The sequence below is a fragment of the Lagenorhynchus albirostris genome, chromosome 16 (assembly GCF_949774975.1).
Source record: "Lagenorhynchus albirostris chromosome 16, mLagAlb1.1, whole genome shotgun sequence".
Taxonomy (NCBI): Eukaryota; Metazoa; Chordata; class Mammalia; order Artiodactyla; family Delphinidae; genus Lagenorhynchus; species Lagenorhynchus albirostris.
Genome location: NC_083110.1, coordinates 83,505,778 through 83,524,090, shown reverse-complemented (window position 1 = coordinate 83,524,090; position 18,313 = coordinate 83,505,778). Strand labels below are relative to the sequence as shown.

At 57.2% G+C, this 18,313-nt stretch overlaps 1 protein-coding gene across 1 annotated transcript in view; it reads left to right on the top strand.

Moving 5' to 3' along the window:
* The window catches only part of CFAP46 (cilia and flagella associated protein 46), an 89,524-nt gene extending 71,211 nt beyond the window's left edge, over positions 1–18,313 (top strand). The window contains exons 45-59 of the mRNA XM_060126142.1: positions 3,045–3,142; positions 3,632–3,708; positions 3,869–3,999; positions 4,293–4,417; positions 5,195–5,274; positions 6,205–6,366; positions 12,811–12,881; positions 12,983–13,043; positions 13,114–13,149; positions 13,639–13,741; positions 14,256–14,368; positions 15,633–15,714; positions 16,361–16,497; positions 16,596–16,676; positions 17,444–18,313. Of these exons, the coding sequence (XP_059982125.1) occupies positions 3,045–3,142; positions 3,632–3,708; positions 3,869–3,999; positions 4,293–4,417; positions 5,195–5,274; positions 6,205–6,366; positions 12,811–12,881; positions 12,983–13,043; positions 13,114–13,149; positions 13,639–13,741; positions 14,256–14,368; positions 15,633–15,714; positions 16,361–16,497; positions 16,596–16,676; positions 17,444–17,568 (1,482 nt within the window). The 3' untranslated portion in view covers positions 17,569–18,313. The remainder of the gene's footprint in view (positions 1–3,044; positions 3,143–3,631; positions 3,709–3,868; positions 4,000–4,292; positions 4,418–5,194; positions 5,275–6,204; positions 6,367–12,810; positions 12,882–12,982; positions 13,044–13,113; positions 13,150–13,638; positions 13,742–14,255; positions 14,369–15,632; positions 15,715–16,360; positions 16,498–16,595; positions 16,677–17,443) is intronic.

The following is an 18,313-nucleotide window of genomic DNA, read 5'->3' as shown; positions in this document are numbered from 1 at the left end:
AGAAGACTAATAAAATTGATAAACACTTAGAAAGACCCGATAAAGAAAAAAGAGAAAGAAAACAAAAATTTCGGTATCGGTAATAAAAAGACATCACGAGATCCTTCAGACATCAAGAAGCTAGTAAGAGACTATTTTTTATAACCTTACTCTAATAAATTTGGCAATTTGGATGAAATGGACAAATTCCCCCAAAAATATTACCTACCAAAGCGGACAGAATGGAAAATCTGAATAATATCGCTTCAAGAAATGGCAGCTTTTATTAAAAACATTCCCACAAAGAAAATCCCAGACCCAACTGGCTTCGCCAATAAATTCTTCCAGACATTGAAGGAAAAAGTAATCCTTCAAAACACTTCCAGAGGATAGGAATAAAAGGAATACTTCCTAACTGTCTTTAAAGAGGCCCAGTGAGCCTCGATACTAGAAACCTAGCAAGGACGTTACATGGGAGGAAAATCTCTCTCATCAACGTGGACACAAAGTATTAGCAAGTAAAATCCAGCGGTTATAAAAGGGATAATACATGAGGATCAAATGGCTGTGTTCCATGTGGTTTAATACTTTTAAATCATTCAATATAATTCACCGTATTAACAGGAGGAAAAGGAGAAAATCATAAGATCATCTTGATAGACGCAAAAAAAACATTTGTCAAAATTCAGCACCAGTCTGTGATTTCAAAATATCAAGATAGAAGATAATTTTCTTAATTTGATAAAGAATGTCTTTAAAACTCCATATCAAACATCATACTACAGGACTTCCCTGGTGGCGCAGCGGTTGAGAGTCTGCCTGCCGATGCAGGGGACGTGGGTTCGTGCCCCGGTCTGGGAAGATCCCACATGCTGCGGAGCGGCTGGGCCCGTGAGCCATGGCTGCTAAGCCTGTGCATCTGGAGCTTGTGCTCTGCAACGGGAGAGGCCACAGCAGCGAGAGGCCAGCGTACCGCAAAAAAACCCCCACATCATACTATATACTAAAATTTTGAAAAATTTTCTCCTTGAGTCAGAATGACACAAGAAAGCTATCACTGCTTCTATTCAATGGAACAATTAGACTCAAAAAACGAATAAAGGGCGGAAGCACTGAAAAGGAAGAAGTAAAACTGATTATTCACAATCAGCATGATTGTGGGCCTTGAAAATCATAGTCTCTCGATAACAGATTTAACATGCAGATTTGGCAGGTCACTGCTGAAGGCTGTAAACATGACTTGTATCTCTACATGCCAGTTACAAACAAGCAATGACAATGTCCGAATAATACCGTTTTCAGTAACATCAAAAACAATCAAATACCTAAGGGAAATCTAACAAAAGATACACATGACTTCTACCCTGAAAACTGCAAACCTATCCGAAGGAAAATTCAAGAAGAACTAAGTAAGCCCAGAGGCAGCTGTATTTGTGGGGGAAGGCTCCATACTAAGATGTTTGTAAGGAAACGCCAGCTTACTACACAAGATACCAAGACGTATTTAAAACTATAGAAGGTAAGACAGCGTGGCATTGGCACACAAATGGAGAAAATGACCGATGGGACAAGAAAACGCCCAGAAACAGACCCACCACCCACACCTGACAGATGAAAAGCACGACACTTAGGGCAGAAGAGCGGATGGTGCAGCCCTGCACGAAGGGCAGCTCTACCTGAGAAGGTAACACAGCAGAGCTTTCAGAATAAGCTTTAAGGGGACCTCTTCATGCCTTCGGAGTAGGGAAGACTTACTACGCAGGAGACAGAGGTGCTAACCATCAAAGGGGGAATGATCAGTTGTACTGCACTGACAGTAAGAACTTGTGTTCATCAAAACCATAGCCCAGGAGTCAAAAGGCAAGCCCCAGAGGAGATACAACACACGCGGGGGGCCAGGGGCTGGTGTCCTGTGTGTAGACAGGAGGTGTCCCCTCTCGGCAGGAGAAAGACTGACTGTCCCACAGAAAACAATCACAAGACTGGAATTTCACAAAAGATACCCAAGTGGCCAGTAAACTCTGTAAATGACGCGCAAGTTCACTGCTCATCAGGAAGATGGAAAACTTAAAGCCCCGTTCAGGTACTGCTAGACACCCACCAGAAGGGCCGAAAGGGAACAGGTGCAAACCCCAAGGGCGGGAGAGCAGGCGGGGCCCTGGCGGGGGTGGGGCCCGGTGGCCCCTTTGGAAGCGACGTCCCCCAGCAACTCCCCTGCGGCCGGTGGTCCCCAAAGAACAGACGTCACAGCAGCATTTGTGGCCCAAAAAGGGAGCCCACCCAGGTGCCCAGTGGCCACAGAAGGGACGAGAAGCGGTGCCCTCACCGATGGGACACTCTGCAGGCAGCAAAGGGCAGCGGGGTCAGCCGCCACGTGCGCCAGCGCGGAGGGCCCGGGCCTCGCACAGCGGGCCGCCCGAGCTGCGGAAGCCTGCCGGCGCCTCCCCTGGAGCGAGGCCGTGGCCCCTGTGAGCAGCCCGCAGCCTCCCGAGCGCCGTTCCCACGGCTTCCGTGTGTCCGCTCGCCGCCGGGGCAAGCGTCCCAGAAGCCCCTCCGCACCTCCGTGGGCTTGAGTGCCGACGCTGGTCGGCTTGGGCAAAGCTGAAGCTCATTTCATCCGGAAGTGGGGAATGGGCTTCTGAGCGACCGCTGCTCTTCGGGGAGGCGGCCCGCGGGGTGCTGTGTGGCCCCCGCTGCGGACCCTTCCCCGCAGAGAAGGGGGACCCGGGTCCGGGCAGGCTGAACCGCCGGCCGCCCCCGCCCCCCGCGGCCTGCGGGCCGGCAGCGCGGGTCCTGCGCGTGCCCTGCCGGTGTCTGCGCGGGGGGCGCTGGGACCGCGGGGAGGGGAGAGGGCGCCAGCTGTGCTGCAGGACGTGCCGGGGCTTTTCCGTGCGCCTTTGGACTCGGTGCCTTTGCGGGTGTGCGGCGGCGGGTCGGGCTCTGGCGGTACCGGCGGAGCCAGTGTCCAGGGCAGCGGTGAAGTCCGCGTGCGTCTGCTGCCCCCTTGTGGCGGCGCCCGGCCCCGCAGCCGCCGCCCGGCGCTGACTCCTGACTGCCCCCCGCAGGCTTGGCAGAATCTCTGGGTCACCGAACAGCACTTCAACTTCTTGAGTGAAATCCCTCCCACTTTTCGGATCCTCTTTCTGCACCACTCACGGGACAGGTGAGGCCTTCTCTCTCCTGTTCTCGGGCTTGCTACCCAGGCTTCTGTCCGCTAAGGTCCCTGTGGACACAGCACGGGGCTGCCAAGCCGAGGGACAGACAGGCCGGCGGGGGCTGCCCGCTCAGGGGGGAGGCGGGGGGCAACTGTCCCTCTGCCACGATGGCCAGGCTGGCCCGTACGACCCGGGGAGGGGAGAGGGCACGGTGCCACCTCCCGCCAGCACGTGGCCCTGGTCTGAAGTTCACTGCTCAAGTGGCGCAGAACCCACTGGTCTGGGGAGAAGCTGGTGTCCCAGCCTCTGACAGCACCGCACACAGACCCCCCCCAGGGGCCGGTTTTAACCCTGTGTCTGACTTGGCTGGGGCACCGCAGGGAGGAGGCTCCTGTTCCCAGCAGGGTGGGTATGTGGCACAGAGTCGGCCTCGTCGTCGGGGCTCCTCTGGGATCCCCGGAGCCGGGCTTTGACCCCACCCTACGTCCTGCCAACAGGACCCATCTGTATGGCGCTGCCTACGAGAAATCCAAGTTCATCCCCGCAGCCAAAGGCAAACTGCCCCAGGTCGGGGGTGAGTTCTGCCGGAGCACCACCCTCGGGGTGTGTGCAGGGGTGCGCCCACCGGCACCAAGGCCGAGCGTGCGCACCCGTTCCCACCCGCGGTCCCCTCAGCCCCGGGGGGCGTTCTGCGAAGCCGCGTGTGGGGACAGCGGCGGCGTCTGTCTCTGCAGGCTCCTGCAAGGTGACTCGTATGGCCGTGAGCCCAGCCGCCTTCTCCTCCCTGTTGGCCAGCGCCCAGCAGTTCCGGGAGCACACCCAGGCTGAGGCACACAGTGAGGACACGGCCCTGAGCCCAGGCTTGGTGAGGCCCCGAGCCCGGTGCCAGGGCTGCTTCCACCCCACAGGGCAGGGTGGGGAGGCCTGGGCGAGGACCACCCCCCAGGCGCTGCTGGACGCCGGGTCAGGCTCCCCGACCAGGCACGGGACCAATCCTTGAGCCAAGTCTGTTGCAGACGCCTCCGCGATGCTGGCAGAGGAGTCGGGGGTGGGGGGCTGCTGGCTGCTGAGCTGGGCCTGTCCTGGGGGGTCGCCTGCAGGGTCTCGCCCCTCTTCCCCTTTGACGCCTCTGACTGCGGCTGTCTTTGGGGCAAGAAGGAGTCAGAGGGCGCGGCCCTGAGAGGGGAAGAACACGCTGTGCAGAGGCTCGCGGAGGTCGTGAAGCCCATGGAGGAGTATCTGAGGCCACTGTTCCCGCTGCTCAGCTGCCCCCCGGAAGCCAGGTACCCATCGAGGGCTGATTCCTGAGGAGCTCAGGGACAGGGTGCGGAGAGCAGGCGCCGTCTGGATTGCCCGAGCCCTCGAGGTACAGGGCCGTGTCGTCTCTCTGTCCCCACAGGTGCACCCAGGTGTGCACAGGTACAGGGACACCCAGGGCTGCGGGGCGCGGCCTGCAAGCACTCCCTGAGTCCCAGGGCCAACTGAGCGACTGGCTGTGGGCGTGGGAAAGTCAGAGCTGTTTCCTTCGTGGAAACTCGCATCTCTAAGGCCACAGCGCCGTAGGCTTGGTGGGATTCTTTCTGCGCTGAATCGGACCGTTCGATTAAACGGGAGACGTGCACAGGCTCTTTGAGAACAGAAGCCCGGGCTCTGTCCGCCTGCCGTCGGGAGGAAGTCTGGCCCTGCTTGAAACCTTTTCTGGGGGCGTCCCCGCTGTACGGGCCCCTGCCGCCCTCTGAGCCGCTGGCCTGGGTGTGAGAAGGAGGGGAGAGCACGGTGAAGTACCTGGCCCCTTGGGTCTGTGTTTGGTGGGAGAGAAGGTAGGGGTCGGGCCGGTGAACTTCCCTGATTGGCCAGCAGGCCAGAGCATCCTGAATCCTGTGTGTTCACATCCTGCCTGTTGTCCCTGCCCGCATCTCAGGAGACCGGTCCCCAACAGCGGGCCGGGAGAGTCTTGTGGCCCTCACTGCCCTGGTGGGAACAGCCTGAGGAGATGCTGTCCCTGTTCTCAGTGATTTTCATGGAGTTTTTAAAACTGAATCTCTGCCTTTGCCTTTCAGAGCGCCGATTCCCACAGTTGTTGCGGATTTGGGAAAATACAAGGGCAAAGACAAGGAGAGGGAAGAGTCCCTGCCGCAGGGTGAGTGGGGCCCCAGGTCCGTGTCTGTGGGATGGAGGCCGGCAGAGCTGCGCTCTCTGGGGCTGCAGCGGGGCCGCCGGGGGCAGCCTTCCCGGAAGGTTCGCGCCACCCCGCCACTGCCCACGCGACCGCAGATGCCCCTGCCCTGCCGGATGCCCAGGCAGAAACCATGGTGACGTCGCCGTCACCCTCCTGAGCACGTCAGACGGCAGGAGGGCAGACGGGCCTCCCAGGTCAGCAGTCTGCTGCTTTCCTACGTGGAAGATGAAGTGCTCTTGTTTGCTCCCCGCCACCTGCCCCGTGGCTGAGCCACCCGGTGCCCGAGGTCCCAGGCCACGCCGAGGTGTGCAGCTGCCGGGAGCCCAGTGACCACTTGTGTGACGGAGCTTCTGCCCTAAACGTTCCCAGATGAAAACCCGCTGGACTTTAAGTAACTTGACTTTGCAAACACATCAATTCCATTGACATGTCTGGTGGCCTCAGCCTTTGCACCGGTTTCCCGACGGCTGGAGAAGCCGTGGTGTCAGGGGAGCGCCACTACCCTTCCTTGAATGGAGCTGTCCCCAGAGGCCGTGGCCCCTGCCTGGACGGCCCTCGGGGAGGGGGGTTCGTGCAGATGTTCGTCCCTTGAAGGGGCTCCCTGGTGAGGCCGCGGAGCCTGGGCGGCCCTCAGAACCTCAGGAGACCCGATGTCCCCATGGCCTGGCCTCTGTCCAGGTCCTGGCTGTGACCCGGCCGCACCGTCAAAACCAGCGTGTACCCCCAAGACGGCGCTGGCGTGCCTGCGAGCTGTGCCCGGCTCAGATCCTTTCCACGTCTCCCGCCAGGCGGGGGCTGCGCAGCAGCCAGACGGCCTCAGTGGCGAGGGGCAGAGCCTGGCCCTCAGGTGTCTGCCGCTGCCTTGGTAGCCGCTGGCGTTCCCGCCCACAGTGCAGCCCGAGGTCGCAGACAACGTCATCCTGATCGCTGACAGGCACCTTCTGGAGCTGCCGTTAGAAGGTCTCTCTGTGTTCGATGAAGGGATGGTCTCCTCCGTGTCACGAGAGTTTTCTCTCCAGATGCTGTGGAACCGCCTGCATAGAAAGGAGACAGGTAAGAGCTACACTGATACTTGACTTTAAAATGCAAATATTTAAGTGACTTTCACGATAAGAGAATGTAACTCTTGTCAAAAAATAGTTATCAGATGTTACCATACTTCTCGAGGCCCTGGTTCATTCAGAGAACACCTGCTATGAGCCGGTGCTCTGTTAGGTGCCAAACGTGCCCTGAACAGGAAATTTAACTTTGTTCTTGGCCTCACATACTTCTGTTTCAAAGGAGGGGACTGGTGCTAACCAACCAACTACACAGTTAGTCATCAATCAGATGATGAGAGGCAATGAGGGAGAGGACAAGGGGGACCTGGCTTGGCCTGGGGGTGGCTGGGGACTCAGGCATGATCATGTTCTGTGACTTGGATGTGCCTGGGGTGTGAAAATTCTCCAGGATGTACACTGGTGCTGTGTGCAGTTTTCTGCATGTATGTTGCACTACGATAAATATCAAATTACATTAAAAGTAGATAGATTGGACTTTTGTTTTCATCCAAGATGAGGTGACAGGGACCACATTTGCCCTTCCAGCTGGAACAACAAAAACTCAGACAAAAATACATGAAACAGGGACTTCCTTGGCAGTCCAGTGGTTAAGGCTTCACCTTCCAATGCAGGGAGTGCAGGTTCGAGCCCTGGTCGGGGAGCTAATGTTGAATTGTAACAAATTCAATAAATACGTTAAAAATGGTCCACATCAAAAAATAAATAAATAAATAATTTGAAAAATATATGAAACAGCGGTTTTCAGATATTGGAGAACAGGCAGTGGGGGACAGAAATCCCCAAGAGAGAGAAACAAGCAGGTGAGCCCCAGCTTTCTGCCTGGAGAGAGTCTACAGGCTGTAGCACATGGTGGCGGGGGTGGGGGGACCAGGCAGAGCCTGGCGGTCTCCCCGAGGTGAGGAGATGAGGGACTGGGCACCCAAGGCGGTCCTGGGAGGAGAGACCTGCAGAGGGTCCCCCTCAGTCTTCTGCTGAGAGCCGGTCAGTGCAAGCGTGTGTGGAGACTACAGCCAGAATGGAACATCTTATAATTCACAGCTATCAGGTACGGGAACCAGAGGGCATTGCCTGTCTGCACTAGGGAGACTGGCTTTAGTCCCACCAACAGAACTTAAAAACAGGCCTCAAGGGATCGAACTATTTCCAGGTAACTTAACCGCATCTCGAAATAAAGCTCAAGATGGGTAGAGTGTTTTTAAAAATCCAGGACCCAACAAGGGAAAATTCAAAATGTCTGACGTCCGATCAAAAACCACCTGGCATGCAAAGACCCGTGGTTGAGAGAAAAGCCAATCGAAAGCGAACCAGAGGTGACCCAGGTGACAGTTCCTGGAACTATAATCCAGGTGTTCCAGGAGGTGGTAAGCAAAGACACGGAAGATGTAAAACGGACCAGAACTGAACTTCTGCTGAGGAGGGACATGCCCTGGGCAGCATTCATGCAACTTGACACGACAGGAGAAGAGACTAGTGAGCCTGAAGAAGTAACAGCAGGAAAAAACTGAAAAAAAACAAAAACAGAAACAGAGACAGAGCACCAGTGCGCTGCTGGACAAAGTGAAGCGGCCGGACCTGCCTGTAACTGGAGTCTTTGCCGGGGGAGCATTTGAGTTAATAATGGCCAACTTTTCCCAATTTTGATGGAAACTGTAATCCTGCAGACCCAAGAAGTTCAATGAATCCCCAACAAGACATAAAACCATACCAGGGACCATTGTGGTCAGGGTGATTAAATCCAGTGACAGAGTATTTTCCAGGCAGCCAAGAAAAGAGACACATTATATATCCAGAAAAAAATACAAGAGAGTTAGCAGACTTCTCGGCTGAAACAATGCAAGCCGTGAGGAACGGCTTTAAATTATTAAAGAAAATATCTATCAATGCAGATATTTTTGAAAATAACTCTCAAAAACAATGGTGAAATACTTTTTCAGAAATAGGTGAGCTGAAAGAATTCTTCCCCAGCAGGCCTGCCTACCCCACAAGAAATGCTGCAGAGTGTTCTCCAGGCAGGAGAAAAAAGGATGGGAACCTGCATCTGCACAGAGAAATAAACACCAGAAACTGGAATTAGGTGGGTCAATATTTAAAGCTTTTTTCTTAATTTAAAATCTCTTTAAAAGATTTTGACAGGGGCTTCCCTGGTGGCACAGTGGTTGAGAGTCTGCCTGCCGATCAGGGGACACGGGTTCGAGCTCTGGTCTGGGAGGATCCCACATGCTGTGGAGCAACGGGGCCCGTGAGCCACAACTACTGAGCCTGTGCGTCTGGAGCCTGTGCTCCACAACGAGAGGCCGAGACAGTGAGAGGCCCCGCGCACTGCGATGAAGAGTGGCCCCCACTCGCTGCAACTGGAGAAAGCCCTCGCACACAAATGAAGACCCAACACAGCCAAAAATAAATTAATTAATTAAAAAAAAAGATTTTGACAGCTTGGAGTGAAAAATAATAGCAACGTGTCGTGGGGTTCTACAGCATTATATAAATGTAACTTGTGGGGCAGCAAAGGCTGGTGGGGGGTGGAGAATGGAGGCTCGGGCTACTGGACCAGCACAGCCACTGAAAACAGAAACAAAGAGGTACAGCTAGTACACAACGAGGAAGTCGAAATGGAATCATAAAAAAAAATATGATTAATCAGAAAAAGGCAGAAAAAAGAAGGGACATGGAACAAAGAAGAGACAGGACAAATAGAAAACAAACAGCAAGATGGTGTGTTTCCACCCAACCACATCAGTAATCACAGTCTCCGCACAAGGTCAAAACATCCCAGTTAAAAGGTAAAGATCACCTTTGGGAATGGAAACGCAAGGTCCCAAACATGCTTCTTTAAGGAAACCAGCGTAAATAAAAGGACGCTAATGGGCCAGATACAAAGGACGGAGAGAGAACAGGTCTTGCGCCCCCAAGAGGCCACGGTGCTGGGCTCACCAGGAGCTGCGGGCGGGGCCTCGGGCTCAAGCCCCGCCTATCTGCAGCCCCTGCTGCTGGCGAGCCCAGCCCTTCCACATTTTATGGGCCGTTTGATGTCCTCACTTGTGAAAATCCGTTCTAGTCTTTGGCCAGTTTTTCTCTTGGGTTATCTGCCTTTTGTTCTTTAGGTTTGTATAAATTTTCTGATCATTTTATGAACTACAGATGTCCTCCCAGTCTGCAGCTGGTCTTTTCACTCCTTTACGTGGTACCTCTTGGTGAACAAAATATTTGAATATAGTCCAATGTATCCATCTTCTCTTAACAGCTGATGCTTTTGGGGTCTTTTTATAAAGAATATTTTCTTACCTGAAGATCATGAAGGTTCTATGATGTCTTCTAAATGTGTCTCTCTTTTTGTCCTTCACGTCTTCACGTACCTTCCATCCGAAATCGGTTTTGCACACAGTGTGAGATAAGGGGCAGGTCTCTCTTTCCCACGTGAGTCCCCCGCTGTGCACGCCCCATTTACTGAAAGGGCCTTCCTGTCCCCACCGCTCTGCGCCGCCAGCGCTGTCTGGAAGAGCAGACCACCCCCTGGTGGGGTTAGCAGAATAGCGGCCCTAAAGGTGCCCACGCCCTGACCCCGGGCCCCAGAGGAGGTGCCCTGATGTGACAAAAGGGCCTTTGCAGATGTGATTCAGTGAAGGGTCCTGAGATGGGGAGACAGTCCTGATTGTCTGGGTGGCCCAGTGTCATCGCCAGGGTTCTGAAAAGAGGGAGGCAGGAGGGTGCGGCGGTAGCGGAAGGGGCTCGTGGCGCCTCTGGAGGCTGGAAAAGGCAAGGGAGCCGATTCTCCTCCGGAGCCTCCCAAGGGAAACAGCCTCCCTCGCACCTGGACTTTAATCCAGGGGGACCCCTTTCGACTCCTGCCTCCAGACTGTAAGGTAATAAATTGGTGTTGTTTTAAGTCCCAACATTTGTGGTAATTTGTTACAGCAGCAACTAGACCCTAATACAAACTCTCACCATAAAGTAACAAAAATACTGCATAAATGTGAGTGAAGTCTTTTCAATGCATTACGGAGTGGGGATAAAAAGGATTCTGCAGGTCCCAGAGTGAAGTGTTCTCAGAGCCTTGAACCCTTCAGGCTGGAGGAATGCCCTTTGAGTGTTAAATATTCATGGCAAACCTTTAAGGATAATCACGAAAGAGCATAACTGGTGTATAAATTCCAAACCAGTAAAGAGGGAAAATGAATAAGAAAAACAAGTGAACCAACCCCTCAGTCGAGTTACAAAGAGCCAGTGGTGGAGACGCACACACGGAGCAGGGAGGACGGAGAACCCACGGGTGAAAAGGTGCTGTGGCCCATCCATTAGATCAGGAACCGAACCAGTGAGTGCAGCACACCTGCCGACTAAAGACACCGTAAACAAGAGCACGTAGATAGGGTGCCGGCCACGTGAGACTCTCCTGAACAGAAAGGGGGCACAAAAGCCAGAAAGCAGAAGAGCGGAAAGAGGAGCCGGGCGGGCGAGCCCCCAAAAGGGCCTCCGTCGCACTGTCCGCCGGAGCCGACTTCACCGCCGCGGGCGTCCGTAGGGTCATCACACAGTGATAGCGGTGAAGTTCGTGGCAGGATCAAAGAGCCTCGATACGGGAGGCAGCAAGTAACAAGCACCGGGGGCGAGGCTGGTGGCCACTCCCGCGATGGGAGATTCCCGCACGCCCCCACAACTGAAAGGTCAGACAAGCAGAAAGAGCGCCAACAGCGAGAATTGCGGCAACACGCTTAACAGACTTGGCTTAACAGACACGTGGGCCCTGCGTCTAAAACTTAGAGACTCCCATTCTTTTCAGGTGCACGTGAAACAATCACAGAAACTGGCTGAGGCCACATGTGATTAGGTTAGAAACCAATTCCCAAAAGACGGATTTTTTAAACTCCCATACATCTGGAAATTTTAAAACACTGACTTCTAAAAACTCCCGGGACTCAGAAGAAGCAATGATAGGAATGCCAAAGATGGCTGGATGTTACCACAGCAGAATCTAGAAGGATCCTTTAGCTTTAAATGCTTAAAGGATCACGAACAGACCCTAAAACAAAATAGGAAGCAAAGACAAAAATTAGTTATTTGGGAAAAAATAACCTCATAAAATAGACACATTTGGGTGAGAATGATCCAGAAAAAAACAGACAAGACATAAATAAACAATGTGAGAAATACAAGAGACACCAGCTCTAAAGAGCATCAGAGATTTAAGAGAATATTATGAACAATTTTTCGACAATATATTCAAAAATACTCGGAGACTCAAGAAGGAAAGAAAACCCAGCGGCCTCATAGCGAAGAAAGGACGATCAATACATTTACATTTCCCCACAAAAAATATTGCTTTTACCATTTTTCTGTTGAATTCTACCAAAATTTCAAGAAACCGTTCATGTCAGTCTATACATGTCTCCCCAGGTAGAAGAAAAAAAAGCCATCCTTCTGCTGGCCAGTCCAGACCCTGACACCCAAACTTCTCAGGAGTAGCAAAGAAAGAAAGAAACATGTAACATTTCATCACCCAGTCTGACCTTAAAAACTTACAGGTATCACAGAGGAACAGATTAAAGGGAAATCGAACTTACAAACATCCAAGATGATGCAGGAAAAAAAGCATTTGATAAAATGCATGCATTCGGGTCTTCCCTGGTGGCGCAGTGGTTGAGAGTCCGCCTGCCGATGCAGGGGACACGGGTTCGTGCCCTGGTCCGGGAAGATCCCACATGCCGCGGAGCGGCTGGGCCCGTGAGCCATGGCCGCTGAACCTGCGCGTCCGGAGCCTGTGCTCCGCAACAGTAGAGGCCACAACAGTGAGAGGCCCGCGTACCGCAAAAAAAAAAAAAAAAAAAAAAGGCATGCATCCGTAATAGAAATTCTTAACAAACCAGGAGTTCTTCTCATCCTGGTGGAGAAAGCCATCCAAATCTAGGGCAAGCTGCTTCCCAGCGGTGCCCCCATAAGGCTGGGACACGGCAGAGAGGCCCACATCAGCGCTTACATCTCTGAGGCGGCCAGACGGGAATGAAGGAAATTGGCATTATTTTCGGTTACCTTCACCAGAATGGGAGCACAGCGGGGGCAGGTGTAAATACTCCTGCAAGAGGGAGAGGGGCCAGCAGGGCCCAGCCCTCTGCGACTGGGCCAGCTCAGCAGGTGCACCGGTAGGTGCCCAGCGTGGTGTGTGATTGGGCAGCCGCATGGGCCCGGGAACCTCTGGCGGCCGTTCCTTTCTTGAGGTCTCCTGGCCCGGGCCTTTCCCAACCCTGTGAGCCTTTACCTTTGAGAGATTACTGCCATTTCAACTTCACAAAAATGGAAATCAACTGTTCACACAACTTCTTGTTTTTTTCATTGAGGTGAGATTCACGTAATATAAAATTAACCATTTAAGCATTCGAACGTCGTGTACCACGGCCTCTGTCTAGTTCCAGGACATCACCACTTCTTGTTATTGTCTCAACAGAAGGGAATGTGAAAAAGGAGAGCAGAGGTAAAGATCACAGAAAGAGAGGCACAGCAAAGAAGGGAGCAAAGGTAGGTGGTCGAGGCCCCGCTGAGGCGGAGAGCCGGGCGGGGCCGGAGGTCCGGCCGTGCCCCCAGGACGCATCCCCAAGGACGCCTGCCTGTCTTTGCAGCGCGTCGTGTCCCGGATCATCCCCCCTGACTGCATCGCGGTCGATGCGGACAACTTCAGATGTATCCTTTGCTGCTGCTTCTGCCCCAGACAGCGAGCGTGGGGTCCTGTTTCTCCTTAACCAAGGCCCAGTCGTTGTGGACCCCTACGAGGAGGCCCGAGGCCCAGGTGAGCCCTCCCGCCCACGCACAAGCCATACGCTGCCCACAGCACTCGGAGCATCGTGGACCGGGTGCCTCGGCCTCTGCTGCCACCCGGCCCTCCGTCACCTCCTGCTACACTGACGGTGGGCGGGAGGGGGACACTGGTGTGCCCCGAGACCCCGCCCTCACCGTCTGCAGCCAGTCAGGGCGACAGCTGTGTGACCTGGGCCCGAGGCGGCGCCGTGCCCCACTCCGGGCCTGCGGCTGTGGCTGAGGGCTGCCTCTGCCGCTCGGGGACAGGATTCCTCAGCTCCTCTTTTGCTGAGCTGGTGTTTTCATCTCTCCACAAAGGAGGGAAGGAGTACTAAGATTTCCACTCCCCCGGGGCCCCCGTCTGTGAGGGCCCAAGGCCCAGGCCGCCCTGCCACGCCAAGAGCCGCCAAGGGCACCGGGACGGCCCGTGCCCACACGCGCGGTGCGCCTAAGTTTTCTCACCATCCGATTCTGGCTGCAGAAATGCTGACTCCTGTCTCCGTGACCCGGGAAATTTTGGAAAGATACCGAGACACGTTCACTGCGAGATGGGCGGGGCATCTGGGGAAGAAGCAGTTTCCCAGGTTGGCATCTGGGTTCCTGGGACGCCGTCCTGCGGTGGCTGGGGTGCGCCAGCCCGAGGGGCGCTCCGCATGCGGCCCCTTCCCCCCTCCCCGTCCCGCCGAGGCTCCCTCCTGCCCTGACCCCCACTTCTGTCCTGTCAGACCCTTCCCTCTGGTGCATGGAGGCACCTAGATCCCCAGATCCTGGATGCGGACCTGGGCCCCCGCCGTGTGTGCGCCCCTGCACAAGGGCCGGGCCCCTCCAGGCGGGGCCTCGCGGAGGGGCGGGGGCCCCAGAGGGCCGGGCGCGATGGAGGGGAGGGGCTCTGTCGGGGCGGGGCCCAGGAGGGGCGGGGCCCTCTGGGGCAGGGACCTGCGCTCCTTGGCCGGATGGAAGGCCCTCTGCGGCTTTTCAGAGCAACCGCCCCGGGGGCAGGGTGTGGAACGGAACGCGGGGACAGTCTGCTCCGGATCGCGTCCTTAGCCCGCGGCTCTCGCAGGCACCCACCCCGGGTCTCTCTCCTTCCCTTGGCAGCCAGGCAGAGTGGGAGCAGCTGCTGGGCAGCTGCGGAGGCTTTTTCTTCTACGGGATGGAGAGCTTCCTGTCCCACATATTGGTAGAAAGGTTGGCCGCCATGAACTTGGAAGGTGAGACCCCCCCAAAAGCCCGCCTCTCTGCCAGACCCGCCGGTACAAGTCGAATCCACACGGGGACAGAGCAGGGCGCCCGTGTCTTATCAGGTGTCTCCCCTGTGCTCTGATGGAGGGCTGGGGGGCGCTTTAGGAAGGCACAGCGGGGCCTGGGTTGGGGGCCCCTCCTCCGTTCCTCTGAGAGGCCTGGCCAGGGTCAGGCGTTGGAGGGGCCGCCCCTCTAGGGCTGGGCCTGCAGAGCGCAGCAAGGCCGGGTGGGCGTCTCTGGAAAGTGCTGGCCGCAGCCCCTCCCACCAGTTGTTCTACCTGAGATGCGGGCACTCTGGCCCCGTCTTCCCTCCCGCTGTCCACTGGCCCCTGCGCCACCCAGCCCACCCCAGGGTGCCCGTGAGTGTCGTCTGGCCTGCCCTCAGGTGACCTTCTCCTGAGGGGATTGCTGGGTAGCTGGCCACTGTGCACGGTTGAGTGGGGGCCTTTTCAGGGACCCCTCAGAGAGGCCCCTACCCTTGGGCTGTGTGGCACAGGTGGACACGGTCCGTGGTCGGGATACCTGAACCCAGCCCGTCACCCCATCTCCTCCCTAGGCCCTGCCGATATGGGCGGGGTCCGCACGTTCTTACCCCAGGAGAAGGTAGAAACAGGCTTCTCTGAAACTTGAATTCTAGACCTTCTCAGACGAGCGGTGAGTGACACTGAAGAAATCATAGGCTCCCAGGCGCCTGTAGGGGTGACAGCATCGCTGGGTGCCCCGCCGTTCCCAGCCAGGCCTGTCCTCACACAGCTGGAGGCTCTGCCCCCTCTGGGGACGGCCCCTGACGCTTGGCCTCAGCATCTGTGGGGCTTTCCGCACACCCACATCCAAGAGCTGCGTTTTGGACACTGGCCCCGTTTCAGTGGGCACACGGGGCCAGGGCCACCGACGCCTAGCCCCTGGCAAGCCGGAGTGCCTCATGGGTGGCCTCTGGGAGCCAAGACCCCTCTGCGAGGCAGGGAGAGCTGTGGCAGGCCCCGGGGTGGGCTTCCCTCCCTCGCCCGGCCCGGTCACCCAAGGAGGACGTGAAGGGTGTGGGTCGGCCAAGGCAAATAACGGCCGGCTTGCCCGTGCAGCCCACGCGACCCAGGACGGGGACGAGTGGTGTCGGAGCCTCGGTCGGGTCAGGCCGAGTTCCCGCTATCCTCCTCGCCCTGGGCGACACCCCCGCCTGCACGGCGCCCTCACCCTGGGTGCCCTGCCACTGAGCCGCCCCTCCTGTGACCACAGAGTGCCAGATGGTGGTGCTGCTGGACCTGGCGCGGTCCTGCGAGAGCACGCGGCGCCACGTGGAGTCCTCGCAGAACAAGAGGTGCCCGGGGTCCCCTCCGCTCGGGCTCAAGCCTGCAGCCTGGCCTCCGGCAGCTGACGAGGGACCTGGGGGGGCATATGAGCCACGGCTGTCCGCCTGGGGCACTGTCCTTGCACCCCCTGGGCAGCTGGGATGCCGTCATCCGGCCCCCAGACCCTGCCTGGCAGAGTCCCAGGGCGGGGGGATGGATGGACGGCGCCGGCACAGACCACAGGCCTGCCTGGAACCTCAGGCAGCTGGGTTTGGGCCAGGAAGCAGATGGCTGGCAACTGGGAGGACACCCTGGCTTCAGGGCTCCCCGTGTCACCTGTCACCCCCCCCACCCAGGGCCTCTGTGGGCTGCAGGCGGGCGGAGCAGAGGACACCCTCTGGCGGGGTTCCCCTCCTGGCCCCACACCCCATGACTGGGAGCGCCCAGGGGGACTTGGCAGGGCTTGGAAATGACTTTTCTTGTTAAATGGTATTTAATTGTGTGTGGGGCGGGGGTGGGGGCGGGGGAGGAATTCTCGGTTCTTTCGAGAACCCTAAGAGCTGTCAGTCCAAATACCCGGTCCAACACTTGGCGCTCTTCGGGCTGTGGGTGGAGGAGGGCTCGGACCGGGCCCTTTGGTGCTGGCCCGGCCCCCAGGAGCTCGGTCCCCTGCAGCGCACCCCGACTGTCCTTGGAGGGGCCCATCGAGACGGCCGTCCTCCTGAGTCTGGTGGGGGTCAGGAGCATTGTGGCGAACCAGTGGCCGACGGTCCTGCGGGACAACGCAACGCGGGCCAGCATCCTGTGGGAAAGTGAGTCGTGCCGGCAGCCGCCCGTCCTGCAGCCCCGCGGGGCTCCCGGAAGCCTGTGGGCTGTTAACGGTCCCTCTGAAGGGCTGCTTCTTCTCCAGATCTGTTGACAGCTGGCAAGCCGATCGGGAGAACGACCCGCCTCCTTCAGAAGAGGGGAACCGGTGAAACGGTCCACCACGGTGATTAGAAACGGCCCTCCCTCCTTGCTCGTCCCTCGGGCTGCAGGGTCGGGGTCCCCCACTTCTCCCGTTTCTGTGCAGCCTCCGAAGGTCAGCCTGCCTGACAGAGACCTTCAGCCTCCTACAGGCCACTGCCTACAGTGAGATCTGGCTTCGAATGTCTTTACGGAAACACACATGGGTCACTGGCACGTCTTCATCTTCAAAACAGCTCGAGTCCCACAAATCCAAAAGCCCTGGTGTGTTCTCTGGGGGGCGGGGAGCCCACCCACTCCCCCTTCAAGGCAAATGGAGCCCTGAAGCCATGCGTGGCAGCGGCCTTACACGCGGATTCTGGTGTAAAAGCCTTAAATGCAGCGCGAGGGAGTCTGAGCTTTAGCAATACGTTGATGGAGAATCTACCGTAACTACGAAAGGTTCATCCCAGGGTCATTTAAATCATGAAATTTTCAAATATACAAGGCGAAAGGGGCTTCAAATTCAAAACTCACATGGCCCACGGGTGCCCGGGAGGTAGTTGCCGAACAACAAAAGCTCGTGGAGCGAGCGCGCAGATGAGCGAGTGAAGGTGTGAGGGGTGGGCGAGCGCTGGCCTCTGGCTGCTGCCTCCGCGCCCGGCGTCCCCGTCCGGGCTGCGACCAGCGGCAGGGCCGGCAGCACCCTCACCTCTGCTGTGCTCCCCGCATGCGCCGTGAGCCTTGGTTGGGCCGCAGGCATCCTGTCCCCGTGAGCCCCGCGTTTCACAAGCCCGCCTGCTCTCCCCACAGATGAGGCTCTGCAGACCTGGGAGGACAGGCTGGTGCTCTTCCGGCCGCAGCCGCAGGGCTCGGAGCGGCTCCCCGTCACCCTCAACCTGGTCCTCTACGGGCTGCCGCACCAGGCCATCGTGTGATGGGGCCGCGCCTCCCCACAGCCCGTCCCCACCATCCGCCATCCCCCTCCCTGGTGTCCCCGGCCCCTCCGCCCGTGACCTCCTCCCAGGCTGCGCTGCCAGAGCCCACCCCCACCCCGCCCGGCCCCCGTTCTGCACAGGGCAGCAACCTGCTTCTCCCTCCACGGTGAAGCCAGGGCCCTGTCGGCAGGAGGAGAGCATCTTGGGGGGCTCGGCAGCACAGGTTGGGGGAGGAATGCGTCCAGGCCCACCCCACAGCGGCCTGGGCCCCCGGGTCCCTTGTGCCCCGGCTGCTAGACCAGAATCGCTGGGAGGCAGAGTCTGTTGAAGTGCCTTAGTAAACAGCTGCGTCACCTCCGAGCTGTGTTTCTGTGCCCCTGGAAGCAGGGACCAGCTCTGGTTCTGCACCCCCGGCCGACGCAGACGCCAGCACTGCCCAGCACCTCAAAACTCAAAGAGAGGAAGTGGCTGTGTGAAATGAGCCCCCAGGCCTCCCCTCCCTGCCCAGAGCTTTCCACGGGGTGGGGACTCACGGTCCCGGGCAGAGGCGACCGTATCCTCAGGGCTCCCAGGGTCCCAGCCCGGGACCTCGCCCACTCAGTTCCACGGGGCTTTGCCAAGGAGATGTGAGGGGGTGGGACGTCCGCTGCAAATGCCTCTCAGTGGAGTGGCCGGCACTACCCTTGCCAGCCCTGGCGTCCCGGGCAGGGGGCAGGTGGGAAGAGCCAGTGGGCAGACTGGGTCC